Source organism: Eschrichtius robustus, chromosome 17, assembly GCF_028021215.1.
Source record: "Eschrichtius robustus isolate mEscRob2 chromosome 17, mEscRob2.pri, whole genome shotgun sequence".
Classification (NCBI taxonomy): domain Eukaryota; kingdom Metazoa; phylum Chordata; class Mammalia; order Artiodactyla; family Eschrichtiidae; genus Eschrichtius; species Eschrichtius robustus.
Window position 1 is genome coordinate 18,361,071 of NC_090840.1, and position 14,455 is coordinate 18,375,525.

The 14,455-nt window shown below is 32.8% G+C and overlaps 1 protein-coding gene across 8 annotated transcripts in view; it reads right to left on the reverse strand.

Moving 5' to 3' along the window:
- The window catches only part of STAU2 (staufen double-stranded RNA binding protein 2), a 304,415-nt gene that overhangs the window by 267,021 nt on the left and 22,939 nt on the right, over window positions 1-14,455 (reverse strand). For 3 of the 8 annotated variants that reach the window (XM_068525595.1, XM_068525599.1, XM_068525602.1), the window contains exons 3-4: window positions 9,770-9,899; window positions 5,244-5,389 (exon numbers count right to left, since the gene is read on the reverse strand). The exons of 2 other annotated variants lie outside the window; for them this stretch is intronic. In XM_068525595.1, the coding sequence (XP_068381696.1) occupies window positions 5,244-5,389; window positions 9,770-9,809 (186 nt within the window). In that variant the 5' untranslated portion in view covers window positions 9,810-9,899. The remainder of the gene's footprint in view (window positions 1-5,243; window positions 5,390-9,769; window positions 9,900-14,455) is intronic. 3 more of the 8 variants (XM_068525596.1, XM_068525597.1, XM_068525598.1) reach the window with 3 other exon arrangements.

The following is a 14,455-nucleotide window of genomic DNA, read 5'->3' on the forward strand; positions in this document are numbered from 1 at the left end:
AACCTTTAAAATTGTATTAAAAATTTTTAGAAAAAAAATTTTAATGTAATATAAAAGTAATCTGATATATTTCTCTCTCTTCTAAATTCTTAGGCACTGTGCAGATTCCCTATATTAGAGAGGCAGTTATTTTTAGCACTATTTCACAGTATCAAAGAAAGTTAACCTACAATGGAAAAAGTAGGAATTTTCTGATTTCTGTATTTGCACTTTTATTCTACATACTCTCATACGTGTATATTTATACACAAATGTTACACATATATTTCAGTGCTTTAATATGTATAAAATAAAATATATAAAACAGAAAAATATCAGTGTATTTTTATACACTAGCAATGCTTAATAAGAATTATAAATTGAAATTTGAAAAACAATACCATTTAAAATAGCATCAAAAATATGAAATAGAGATAAACCTAAAGATGAGAAATAACTGTCCACTGAAAACTACAAAATATTGTTGACAGAAATTAAAGAATATCTAAATAAATAAGAGATACTCTGTTCATAGGTTGGAAGACTCAGTTTTTCTAACATGTTAATTTTCCCCAAATTGAGCTATAAATTAATTGCAATTCTATTCAAAATCCCAGCAAGGTGCTTTATAGAATGGACAAGCTGACTTTAAAATTCATATGAAAATGCAAAGGAGGTTGAATAGCCAAAACAACTCAGAAAATGAAGAACAAAATTAGAGGGCTGGTACTACCAGATTATAAAGCTACAGTAATCAAAACAGCATAGTATTTGCATAAAGATAGGAAAATAGACCAACAGAACAGAACAGAGTCCTGAAATAAACAAACATATATATGGACAGCTGATTTTTGACAAAGGTGCCAAGGCAATGCAGTAAGGAAAGGAAAATCTCTTCAACAACTGGACATCCATATGCAAAAATATATACATATATCTTGTTCCATAACTCAACATATACAAAAATTAACTCAAAGTGGCAATTAGACCTAAATATAAGATCCAAATGTAAAAACTTAAACTATATAACATCCAGAAGAAAGCACAGAAAAAAATCTTATGACCTTTAACGGGGCCAAGATTTCTTAGATATAATACCAAAAGCAAAATCTATAAGAGAACAAATGGATAAACTGGAGTTCATCAAAATTAACAATTACTGCTCTTCAAAAGACAATGTTAAAAAAAGATAAGCCACAAAGAAGCGGAAATCATTGCAAAGCACATATCTAATAAAGGACTTGAATCCAGAGTATACAAAGAGAGGCATCGCAGAAAACAGCAGAGTAGAAAGCTCCAATAAGGAACAGTGTCTGTCATATTATAAATATTCAATAGACATTTTACCAAGGATTTTTTAATCCTATATACAACTAACATGCAATGAGACAATTATCTGGGTACCTCCATCATCAACATAATTGCTGAAAAGTTACAAATCATCATTCCATTATACTACACTAGAATAGGTATTATAGTTCTCAAATTACAGATGAGAAAGCTGAGATTCTAAATTAGTTTTTCAAGGCCACACAAGCTGGATAATGCAGGGCAAAGATCACGCTTGGTAAATCTAGCAATAATTAAAAAAAAAAAAAAAGACCACTTCGCTTCAAGGCCACTGGGTAATACTGCCTCCCTCAGTGATATCTATTCCAAAGTAAACCTTCTCAAAGTGTCAGTACGAAAGCAGTTTTCTTAACACTTAGCCGTGCACATACACAACTCATCAAAATAGGGAAATAAAGTAAAAAAGGAAAATACCACTTTATGTTATTCATGGCTCTCTTCCTTATACTCTATATTATAATAGTCTTCTGAGGTTTGAGAAAATCAAAACAATTCATAGGAAAAATAAAGAACTGGATTTAGGTACTTAAGAGATAGAGCAATGTTATAGTAACTCACGTTAATATAAGGTGTAACAAATTACTTCAGAGTTCAATTAAAAAGTGAGGAAAAAAAAAAAGTGAGTATAAAAACAAAAGGGGACAAGGCAAACATTAAAATATTTTTTATTCAGGGCTTCGCTGGTGGCGCAGTGGATAAGAATCTGCCTGCCAATGCAGGGGACACAGGTTCAATCCCTGGTCCGGGAAGATCCCACATGCCACGGAGCAACTAAGCCCATGCACCACAACTACTGAGCCTGCGCTCTAGAGCCCGCGAGCCAAAACTACTGAAGCTCACGTGCCACAACTACTGAAGCCCACATGCCTAGACCCAGTGGTGCTCCGCAAAAAAAGAAGCCACACCAATGAGAAGCCCAAGCACCACAACGAAGAGTAGCCCCTGCTCACCGCAACTAGAGAAAGCCCACGCGCAGCAATGAAGACCCTATGCAGCCAAAAATAAATAAATAAATAAATAAATAATTTTTAAAATATATATATTTTTTATTTAATAGTCACACATTAAAAGTTCTACAAGTTGTTCACATTCTGTAAGACTCAATGGAGGAAAGAGGAAAGCATGTAGATAGATCACTACCTCCCATGAAGTATGTATAAGAAGACAATTCTATACCACCCTGAAGACATTCATCTCTATCCTGTGTTTCTCAACTCTGGATGCACATCTGGGTCATTTGAGAGCTTTAAAAAAATCCTGATGTCTAGGCCTCATCCAAGACCACTTAAATTAGAATTTCTGGGAGTGAGACTCAGGCGTAAGTATTTTTTTAAATTTTAAAATCCCTTGGTGATTCCAATGAATAGCCAAGGCTGAAAACCACTACAGTAAGTGTGTGTGTGTGTGTGTGTGTAAAATATATATGCATATATATGGAAATTGCCATATAACTGGTTAATGTCCCAAGAAAATTAATGAGTTGGGCCTAGGTTTAAATTTTTCATGCCAGAGATAATCATTTATTTCATTAAAATACAGTTTATATCTCACTTAAAACCACTGGTAGACATGCATAAACGCAAAGGACTTTGCTTTCCACAAAAAGGATCCAGACCTAGCCAATTAATATTAACAATAATTATTAATTAATACTATTTAGACTCATAAATACTATCTTTCATTCAAGAATATGCTAATTATTCTAGTACTCACTCTTTAAAAATGAGCAACAGGCTAAATGGTGTGGTCTATGACCAAAGCACCCAGAGCAGTAGGTGTAGGTTGGCAAAGGGATCTCTAGATCTCCTTAAAACCCAGGGGAATCTGGGACTGTCTAGAAAAAAGAATGTGGACCACAACAAACCTGGTCCATTAGAAGGGGAATTTAATAACACAGAAGAAAGTTAAGGGAGGGGAGGGGAGAGAAAGCTGGAGGAATGACCTTGAATAGGTGAGAAGGGTTGGGATTTAGTACAGAAATAGAGGGGTTGGCCTCTACAAGTCGTTCATCTGTAACTCAGAAGGGAAGGCAGAGTTGGGATTTGCGTTGGGATTTTGCTAAGCATGTACTAACCAAGGGGGGAAGAGAGTTGAGGGTACATGCAAAGCATATGGAATTTAAGCTAGATAAAGAAACATGTGAGGACTGAGGGAAGTAAGAAATAGTAAAAAGGTGGTGGAATCAATGGATTTGTGGTGTGGAAGGACTATTGAAGTCAGACTACTAGAGGGAATGAAATAGGTGTCAGAGACGAATGAATGCTTGAGATTATAATTATGGAGGGTCTTGCAGTTATTGGTAATGATAAAATCAAGAATGTGATCACAGGAATGAGTGGCTGAAGGAGAGTGGAAGACAAGATAACTGGAGACATGCAAGAAACTGAAATGTCAGCATGTTGGAACAACCATCATTTAGACAATGATATCATCAAAAATTAAAACAGTATTGTAGAGAGTGAAAGTGAGCCGTGAGAAATGTGATGGAATCACCCAGAGGTCAGCAAATGACTACTGTGATGTTACATTGGGGGTTAGTCTATTAACATGAAATTCAAACATGGGGGTCTATCTCAAGGAAGAATACCTGGAATTGGCCATGAGAAGCAAAGAGGACACATACTAGAGGAACCATGAACTGTAGAAGAATAAAATATTTCTTACCCTAAATAAGCTCAGTCTCATACAATAATAATGACCAACAAATATCATGGTACCACAGCACAGTAACTACTACAACTAAGAAAGTCGGAACCTGCTGGAGGCCCAGCGGAAGGAGCAGAGAAGTTTCACAAAGGTTTGAAAGATGTGAGATGTGTGTTCAAACCTGACAGATGTGAAAAAACATGAGACACTATAAGAAATGAAAACAGTTCAACATGATTAAGGGCAGAAAGAATGAGTATGAAATAGATATGATTAACGGGAATGGAAGAGGATCAGGATATAAGACTACACAGGTAGACCAAGGCCACTACCTTTTTCTCTGAACAAAAAATATTATGAACAAATTAAAGGGCTGCCCAGAAATCCTTCATAAAAGCCTCTAATATGGAATAAAATTGATGGATTTCAGTTTCATCTTATTTTCCTTACTTTGAAGGAGATGCTAGAAAACAAATAATCCTGTGCTTTATGAAGATTAACCAACTTTTAGAGAATCAATTGCTTCCACACTGTATACAAAAATTTATAATCATTATCATAATCTCCAATATCCAAGATTAAAAATGTGCCAAGGAAATTTGTGCACAACTGAGTTTTTAAAAACAGATTAATAGAGCTCAAACATAAATGCATTAGTCATAGATTTCTTTGCAACATGTATACGTAAAAACATATATGTATGAGGCTATATAAAAATATAAATCAATTTTCCATTTAAAAGAATATTATAACTGAATACATAGATAACAACAAAACTGGTATATACAAATTTTATAAATGGTGAATCTTAGAATTAAAAATTATATTGGAAAAGACATCTCACTAAGTAACTGTTGTTATATTTTACTCTGTATCCATTTTTCTGTTAGCAGTTACTATGTAATGGAAAAAGCACAGTACTTGCGAGCCACAGAATACATGTTCAAGCGCTGGCACCGGCACTCATGAACTATAAAGCAAGTTACTTAACTTTTCCGTGCCTGAGTTTCTTAAAAGGAAATCAAAAATCCATATCTCATGTGGTTTCATTAAGGTTTTTATGAAGTACTGTCTCTGAAAGAGCTCTGTAAACCATAATGAGCTACAAAATTGTTTAGTTACAGACTGCAAAATATTTTTAGTAGAGAACGAAGAGCCTTTACGCCATCCACTACCCCCTCCCCCACAAAATGCACAATTAAAACCTGAGATGATAAATCTGATAGACTTTGATAAGCATGTCTCACCACCTCTCTTCAAAACCTTACCTTCGAATGAGCAGGCCCTCTTTCTTTCAGAAGTTTATACTGGGGTTGGACTCTATTGAAACGGGCTAACTCATTTACCAGACACATTGGAGTTTTCTCTTTGGGGTTTGCCATTTTATCTTGGAGAGAAGCTGTAAATAAAAAGGCTGTAAAGTTTTTGTGAAGAACGACTTTACAAAATGGAAGAAAAACTAGTTTTGACTTTTTTAGATTGAAATCAGATTGTATATTTGGATAAAATTATTTTCATGAATTTTACACAAAAATTTCAAATCACCTAAAGTCTTCCATTACATGCAACAGAAATATGTATCACATTTTTAACAATAAATTAAGGTAACTTTTTTTCCTAAGTACCTAAATTGCTCTCTATACATATATATATGATAACAGCATGCTTAAAGATTTAAAACAATATAAGATTATAATAATTTTTAATTGATCCTGTAACTTTCCTTTCCACTCAAGAAATTTTAGCATAAACACATAATTCTTATTCTTATTGCTATAAAACTAAATTTTATCTGCTTTGTCATCATTTGATCTTTCTTGTTTTCCTTCTCATTCTGAAGCAACATATTAATTGAAAAAGCTCTAGACTTGGGAAGCAAGTCCTAAGTTTAATTACTAGCTCTCCCAACTACTGTTTTTTAGTAACTTTTCTTTTTGTTTTTTTATTGAAACTTTGAAAAGAAGTAGAAAGAATAATTTAACAAATGACCATGCCCTTATCACCCAGAACTGAAATTAACACTTTCTATGTTTGCTTTGTCTTACTTTAAAAAAAAAAAAAGAAAAAACAGTATTACATTCCAGTTAAGTTCCCTTTATCTTTTCCAGAAACTACCACTATGTGAATTTAAAATATATCCCTCCAGGATATTCTAAAATACACTTATATGAATGCATGCATATCCATGAAAAAATACACAGTATTGATATATGTAGTTTTAGAGTTCACATAAATAGTAATATAATAAACATATCATTTTCACAATTTTCTTCACTTTTCATTATGTTTTGGAGAGTTAACTTACATAGATCCAGTGCATTACTTTTAACTGCTGTATAATTTCCATCACAATATTTTATCATAAATTTTTTAATCTTCTCCCCACTGATAGTAGACATTTAGATTGTTTCCAATTCTTCACTCTTACAAATTAAAACACGCTAGCAAACAGCACTCAGAAGGACTGTACCAAATTACCTTCCCCTGGCAGCATGAGAATTACTATTTCCCTTCAACCTTGAAAACATGCAGTATAGTCAGATATTTTAATCTGTGACAATTTGATGTTTGACAAAACTTTGTTTTTGATCATTTGGGTTTCCTCTTCTGGGAACTGCTTCCGTCCTTTTTTCTATTGACTATTTTATGCATAATATCAATCTTTTATGGTCTGGGCCTTTTCTGGCTTAAGAAATCCTTCCCTAACCTGAAATGTCTTAATAATTTTTACTTAAATTTACTAAGCCTACTATTCTTTACCTATAAAATAAGAGTAATAATCTATCCTACTTAACTAACTCACAGATTGTTATAAGGTTAAGATTTTTAAATGTATGGTATTTTAAATTCTACCACAATTATTATTACAGCTTCAGAATATTTTCCTAACACTACAGTATTTTATCCTGTATTTTTCCTTCATCTCATTTACAGACATATTTAACTGCTTTTTAGTTTTTCTTTCATCTCCCATTAATCAATGTTAAAAAACACTTTAAAACCCAAGCATAAAACATGCAAATGGATTACTTCCTGCTCAGTTAAACTGTAGTCACAATATATAGGGAATACATTAAATAAATGGAAATAGCTGATTTTAGGAACTTCATCTATAAACTTTCTATGGCAAGGTTTAATGTAGAAAACAGTATTCTTTTTAATACTTTTAATTAACTTTTTAATACCCTCTACAGGACTAATATTTGGTACAATAACTTGATCACAATCATTATGATTAAGAAATTATTTTATAACAATACTACACAAATACCTAATAAGGCATAAGTTTAAAAAAAAAAAAATCTAAGCAATCAACTGTAGGACCAATACAGCTGACAGCTAATTCTACAATTAAACCATTCTAAGTGGTTTACAAACCAAAAATAAATAAATAAATAAACCTAGTAATTATTACTTTTTGGAACAGCACAAAAAAGGCAAAGAATATTAGTCAAGAGAGGTTGAAGAAATCTGCATTTTACTTATTCCATTGTATATCATTCAAATAAACATTTTATAAACTGTACCAGAAAGTCAGTCATTACATAAAATACAAGGTGACCTGGTACTATAATCAGTTTTGGTCCTTGCATACCATGGCATTAAATACTCAAGTACAGTAGACAACACAGCTACCTGAATATCAAAAAGCAAAAGAAGAATGAAAATGAGAAAATACTGAAGGCTGGTAAAAATGAGTCAATTTTGCATAACACTAAAATAGCATTTATACTGCTACTATAACAATTTTCATAACTTAGTAATGCTGCATATTCATCTATTATGATGGAAAAAATATTAGGAGCATAGCAAGAATAATGTGACAATTTTACAGTATAAAAATTAATAGCCTAGGATTTAAATATGTTTAAATGTGATTAAAATGATAAGTTTACGTTTCTGTAAACTTGGTAAGAAAATCTGATCTAAATTCTTTAAAGGAAAGTGCTAATAACATGGTATTAAACTTATATTCCATTAGTTCTAACTCTCTGCTTCATAAAAATAACATGAATCCAATAATGGACTCATGGAATCCATTAATGAAACCCCACAATGGATTTAATGTGTGATTTAAGTTTTGGTGTGAAAGGTGTGCAAAATACATGTAAAATCTCACTTTGATAAAACTTTATAACTAAAACCCAAACATTTAAAGTTGGTAAATTTAAAAATAATTAGTTCTCGTTCATATGTTTTATTTTACAAAATGATTAAAATTTTATTTTCCATAGTTGTTCCTCTATTCAATCTGAAATCTTATTAACTACTTGACAGAGATCAATGGTAGAGCAGTAATATCAAAATTAAACCAAAATTTTGACAAAATATCTACAAAATTATAAAACAAAATTGGTCTATAAAAATTGGGATCTATCAACTTAATTTATATATTACTTTTTAGAAAAGTCAACAAGTACAAAAAGTGAGAAATATGTACACTGTTGCATAAGTATACATTTTCAAGAGACTTAAGAATGTCCTCAATGAAGCTATTTTGAAACAGGCTTCAAGTCAATTTGGTGGCTGGAATAGTAGATAACTACTTAAAAGTAAATAAAATTAACGATAATGAATTTCACAATTCTAAAACTTTGCTTTTGAGAGAACAAATGCCATCTATTTAAGAGCCTGTTTTGGATACCTCTGCCACTGATTGATATCTACATAACCTTGAGAAAGTACTTAAATCTCACTTTAGTGGACAGTAAAACAGAAATAATAGTTGTTTTTATATTAGTGGATTATGGTATTGGTTGAATGAAATGATGTAAGATACTATTAACAATAAGAATGCATTATTATTCTGCTTATAAGTAATCTGTTAAAGCACACTATCATCAAATATGCATAGAGTGATATGATTTTATAAACTTTTTTCATGGTTTCCTAAGCTAAAATATTCTGAGTTAAAATGTTCGTTAGGATAAGTTGATTTTATTCATACAAATATATTTCTTTAATATTCTATAAAAAGCATGTATTTGTTATTATTTTTTCCACTGACTTACTATAACATATTAAGTTTGTTTCCACTGAAAAATCCCCAAGTGTGATATATAAATTACACTTAAGATTTCTCATATTTTTGTTAGGGAATATTCTACCTTTATTGACATAAAATTTGTTTACATGTAACTCTCCGTAACTTTGATAAGTAACACTGGTAAAACAGCTATTCATAATAACAGGATCTGCACATTCAGCAAAACAGAGACATGACTCTTTTGAGATAGATTGTTTTTATATCTTTATAAAATGTCCTGGACTCTGTGGGACTTGAATCTTCAAAATATACCAAGATAATACAGTTCACAGTTTTCAATTAACAGGCAAAATCCCTGTTCCAAAGGAGCTCAGAGTCTGGTAGAAAAACAGACACATACAAGAAACAAATACACTAAACTACAACATGAAAAGTTCTGTAGTAAGGCTGTTAGAAGGGACTCCTTAGGTGAACAGGGTGTTGAAAGGTAGGTTTCAAGAGGTGCTGATTAGATTAGTTAAGGAAAGTAGGCATTCACCAAGTTAGCAAGGAAGGAAGAGAGAAAGACAGTCCAGGCTTTTCCAGAGCACACATGCAGGAGAAACCACAATAAACACATCACATTCTGGCAAATGCAAGTAGATCATTAGCAGACTATAAATGCAGAATAGGATATAGCAGAAAAAACTGTGTGACCAGAATCCACGAAAACACCAAGTTTCCTAAGCCAGAACTTAGAGTAGCAACATTTTTAAGGTAGTTAAATCACGGCCAGAGCTGTTGCTAGTAAATCATAGTCTACCTCACCTGCCAAGGCAAGTCTCTCCACAGAAGAATCCGTTTCCATCCCTGGTCCCAGAAAATGACTTGGACACAGTTTCTATGTCTCTTTGCTGGCTCCCCTTTCCCTATTCCCTGCTATTGGAAGGGACTCTTCCTAATTCCCAAGTAAAATAAAAAGAAAGAAAACAGAGTCAAAAAAGTAAGGAATTTACCTTCCAAAGGTTCTTGCCTTCTAGCAGAAATATAACTGTCTGTCCATAGCTGTAATTAAAACAAACCTTATAACTTCAAATTAGACCATAACCTAAGGTGGTCCAAGCAAAATCACCACCCAAGGATCAAACTGCTGTATTATAATTGTCTGTTAATTAAGAAAAATTAAAGTTCCTATCTCATATAGACACAAAAATAAATTCCAAAAGTATTAAAATGAAGAATATAAAAATATGACAAAAGCACAAGAAAACTTGGCTAAATATTTGTCATAATCCTGTAACATAGAAGGCTCTTCTAGATAAGAAACCTAAAAGACATAATGGGATAAACTGACAGATTTAACAATACAAAAAATGTAAAACCTCTATAGAGCAGAACACACCATGAATGACACTAAAAAACAGTCAACAAACTAGGGAAGAAATACTTGTAACATGTGAAGAAAAACTGAAGAGGATAAAAATAAAATCCATAAAATATGAAGATGACATAAATCAATTTTTTAAAAAAATCCAACAGAAAAAAATGTACAATCAATTCATATAATGTATTGAGTAAACACATCTGTTCAAAAAGCTAGTGTTAAAAGAAATAAAAATTTGAATTCCAATGAGATATAATTTACCCCATTAGACTGATAAAATGAAAAAAAAATCATATAAGTATTGACAAGGATGTGTGAAAATGGGTGCAAATTCTACTGATACAAACATAAATAAGTACACATTTTTTGGCGGGCAATCTGGGAATACTGATTAAAGTTTTTCAATTGCATCTATCTTTAAAACGGAAATTGTACGTTTAGGTAATTCATACTGCAGGAGGACTCGCATAAGATACACAATGACAACCTACATAGCAAGACTGTAATTGCAAGAGCTCTAAACAACCTAAATATTTATCCATCAATAATTGACTGGCTACCTAAGCTACGATGGACGATGCAGCTTTGAAAAAAGAATGACGTAGTAACATGGGAAAACATTACAAAATGTTGAATGAAAAAAGCTGTAACAGCTCATTGTCTAATCTTATTTTTATTTTCTTTAAATCAAACGTGCATGCATTAAAGAAGCGGGGCTGGCAGCAGGGGGGTGTCCACTTTCTGCTTTGAAGTACTGCATTGTTTTACCTTTTTGTTTTTACTTTTTTTGAATATGCGTAACTTTTATACCTAAAAAATTATTTTATAAAGCCATACCAAATGTTGGAAACAGTTTACAGTGGTAAGTCTTAGACTCTTAATTACTGTTGTCCTTTCTAAAGTATGTACCAAGGTTCTGACAGAAAGAAGATGCCCAAGGACCTGATTCAAAGCAGACCATAGTGTCACGCCTACAATCTCTGACTTTTCCAAGTGAAGCCACCTTGGGATTTAAACACTGCTAAAACATAGTATGGCCTTACCAACATTTGGTACGGTCAGTCTCCTTAACTCTAGCCATTCTAATTGGTGTGTAATAGTCAGTCTCCTTAACTCTAGCCATTCTAATAGGTGTGTAATGGTATCACACTGTGGTTTCAATTAGCATTTCCCTCAAAACATAATAATGTTGAGCATCTTTTCATTTGTTTATATGTTATCTACATATATATACATATATGAAGTACAGTGTCTATCTGAATATTTTTAATTAGGTCATTTCTTTTTCTTCTTGTTTTATCTGAGGAGTTCTTTGTATATTCTAAATACAAGTCATTAATCAGGAATATGCTTGGCAAAAAATTTTTCCCAGTATGTGGCGTCTCTTTTCATTCTCTTACCAGAGTCTTTCAAAGAGCAGGCTTTAATTTTAATAACGTCTAATGTATCAATTTGTTCAGTTATAGATTGTGCTTTTGGTGCTGTATCTAAGAAATCATTACCTACCTGAGGTCTCAAAGATTTTCTCCTGTGTTTTCTTCTAGAAGCTTTAGGTTGCAAAGTTAGGTCTCTGAACCATTTTGAATTAATTTTTCTACATGGTGCAAAGTATGGATTAAATTTCATTTTTTGTATATTGATCTCCAATGTTCAAGCACTGTTAGTGGAAAAGGTTATATTTTTCCCACTGTATTGCTTTTGTGGTTCTGTCAAAAATCAGTTATCTAGGGGCGTCCCTGGTGGCGCAGTGGTTGAGAATCTGCCTGCCAATGCAGGGGACATGGGTTCGAGCCCTGGTCTGGGAAGATCCCACATGCCGCGGAGCAACTGGGCCCATGAGCCACAACTACTGAGCCTGCACGTCTGGAGCCTGTGCTGCACAAAAAGAGAGGCCGCAATAGTGAGAGGCCCGCGCACCGCGATGAAGAGTGGCCCCCGCTTGCCGCAACTAGAGAAAGCCCACGCACAGAAACGAAGACCCAACACAGCCAAAAAAATAAAAATAAATAAATAAATAAAAATTTAAAAAAAAAATCAGTTATCTATATATAAGTATGTTTATTTCTGGACTACCTATTCTGTTTCATTGATCTGTTTGTCCACCTTTATGCCAATGCCATTTTTACCATAGCTTTATAAAAATTCTTGAAATTAGGTAGTGTTGGCTCCCCAGTACTGTTCTTTTTCAAAGTTGTTTTAGATATTCTAAGTTCTTGCAATTCCATGTGAAATTATTTTAGGGAAAAATGCCTTCAAGGATTACAGTAGAATTCCCCTGAATTTACAGATTAATGTGGTGAAATTTTAACAAAGTTGAGCCTTCCAACCTGTGTACATGACATATAGTCAATTCTCATTACTGAGATGATGATATCTCAATGACAGCTATGTTTTTTAATGTTCCCGCAAACAGTGAACTATCAAATACTGAATCACTGCTTCTGGGGAAATAAAGGGTTAGGTTCCTGTAAGCCCCTGGTCATAACGTTTTTGTTAGTCAATTAATAAATAACCCTGTTTTATGTGTGTTTCTGGCTAAAATCCCTTACTTAATATATACTGTTGAATCACTAATATTGAACTCACAACTAACAGTAACTCCTGCCTGAATGAAGTTTATCTAAACACATACATCTTACCCCTAAGGCATATCACAGCCTTTTTGTGCTTAGGGACACTACAAAGCACTTCAGCACTATGTTTGGGGGCCATTTTAAACAGCCAAATCACCAACAAAAAGCAGAAAAATGTGAAAAATGTGACACTAAATAAACCGAGAAAAGGACGTTCACTTATAGCAGGCGAACTGAAACAAGAAAGCAGAGTGTCACCTTGTTCAGCCTCAGTTCAGATTGCGCACAAAGGGCAACTCAAATTTTGCACCACTCTGCACGTGTCAGCAAATGATCACAAAAGCGCTGCAAGTATTATTTTGGGGTTACACATAAATTTTAGCGAATAGACCAATTCACAAATACAGAATACATGAATAATGAGGATCAAATGGATCTCTCAATTTACTTAGGTATCCTTTCATTTCAGCAGTATTTTATATTACTGAACATAAATATTCTTTAACTTACTTTGTTATATTTATCCATATATGTATTTCATATTTTTGATACTGTTGTAAATGGGTTTTTTTTCAGATTGTTCCTTGCTAATGTATAGAAATACAACCAACATTTGCATATTGATCTTGTATCCTTCAATCTTACTATACTTATTCATTAGGTCTAGTAGAAGTCTATCAAATTTTCTACATAGAAAATCAGGTAATCTGTGAATTAGGACAGTTTTATTCCTTTCTTTGCAATGTGAATACCATTTATTTCCTTTTCTTGCCCTACTGCACTAGCTACAACCTCCAGGACAATGCTGAATAGGACTGGTGAAAGTAGACATCTCTAACTTGTTTCTAATTTTAGAAAAAAAGTGTTCAATCTTTCCACCAATAAGTACAATATCAGCAAACAAAGTTTGTCATGGATGCCCATTTTCATACTGAGGAAGTTCATTTCTATTCCTGGTTTACTGAAGGCTTTTGTTTAAATCAGGAATGGTTACTGGATTAGTCAAATGATTTTTCTGCATCTATTGAAATGACTGTGTGCTTTTTACTGTTTACTTTGTTAGTGTGGGGAATTATATATATTATTTGATTTTTTTGAATGTTAAACCAACATTACATTCCTGGGATAAACCCCACGTGGTCATGACATAATATCCTTTTAATATTCTGTTGAATTTGATTTGCTAAAATTCTGTTTAGATTTTTTACATCTATGTTTGTGAGTAGTATTGTTCTGTAGTTTCCTTGGAACGTCTTTGTCTGGTTCTGGTACCCCAGTAATGCTGACATCAAAGTCTTTGGAAAACATTCCTTCCGCTTCAAATATTTTGAAAAGTTTGTGTAGAATCGATATTATCTCTTCCTATATATAGTCTTTAGTACAATTCACCAGTGAAACTATCTGAACCTGGAGTTTTCTTTGTGAGAACATTTTTTAAGTACAAATTTCAGTATCTTTAATACATATAGGGTTATTCAGATTATCTCTTATTTTCTTCTGCTTCCTTTGGGATCTGTTCTTTTATACATTATTAAGGTGGAAATTAAAGTCATTTAT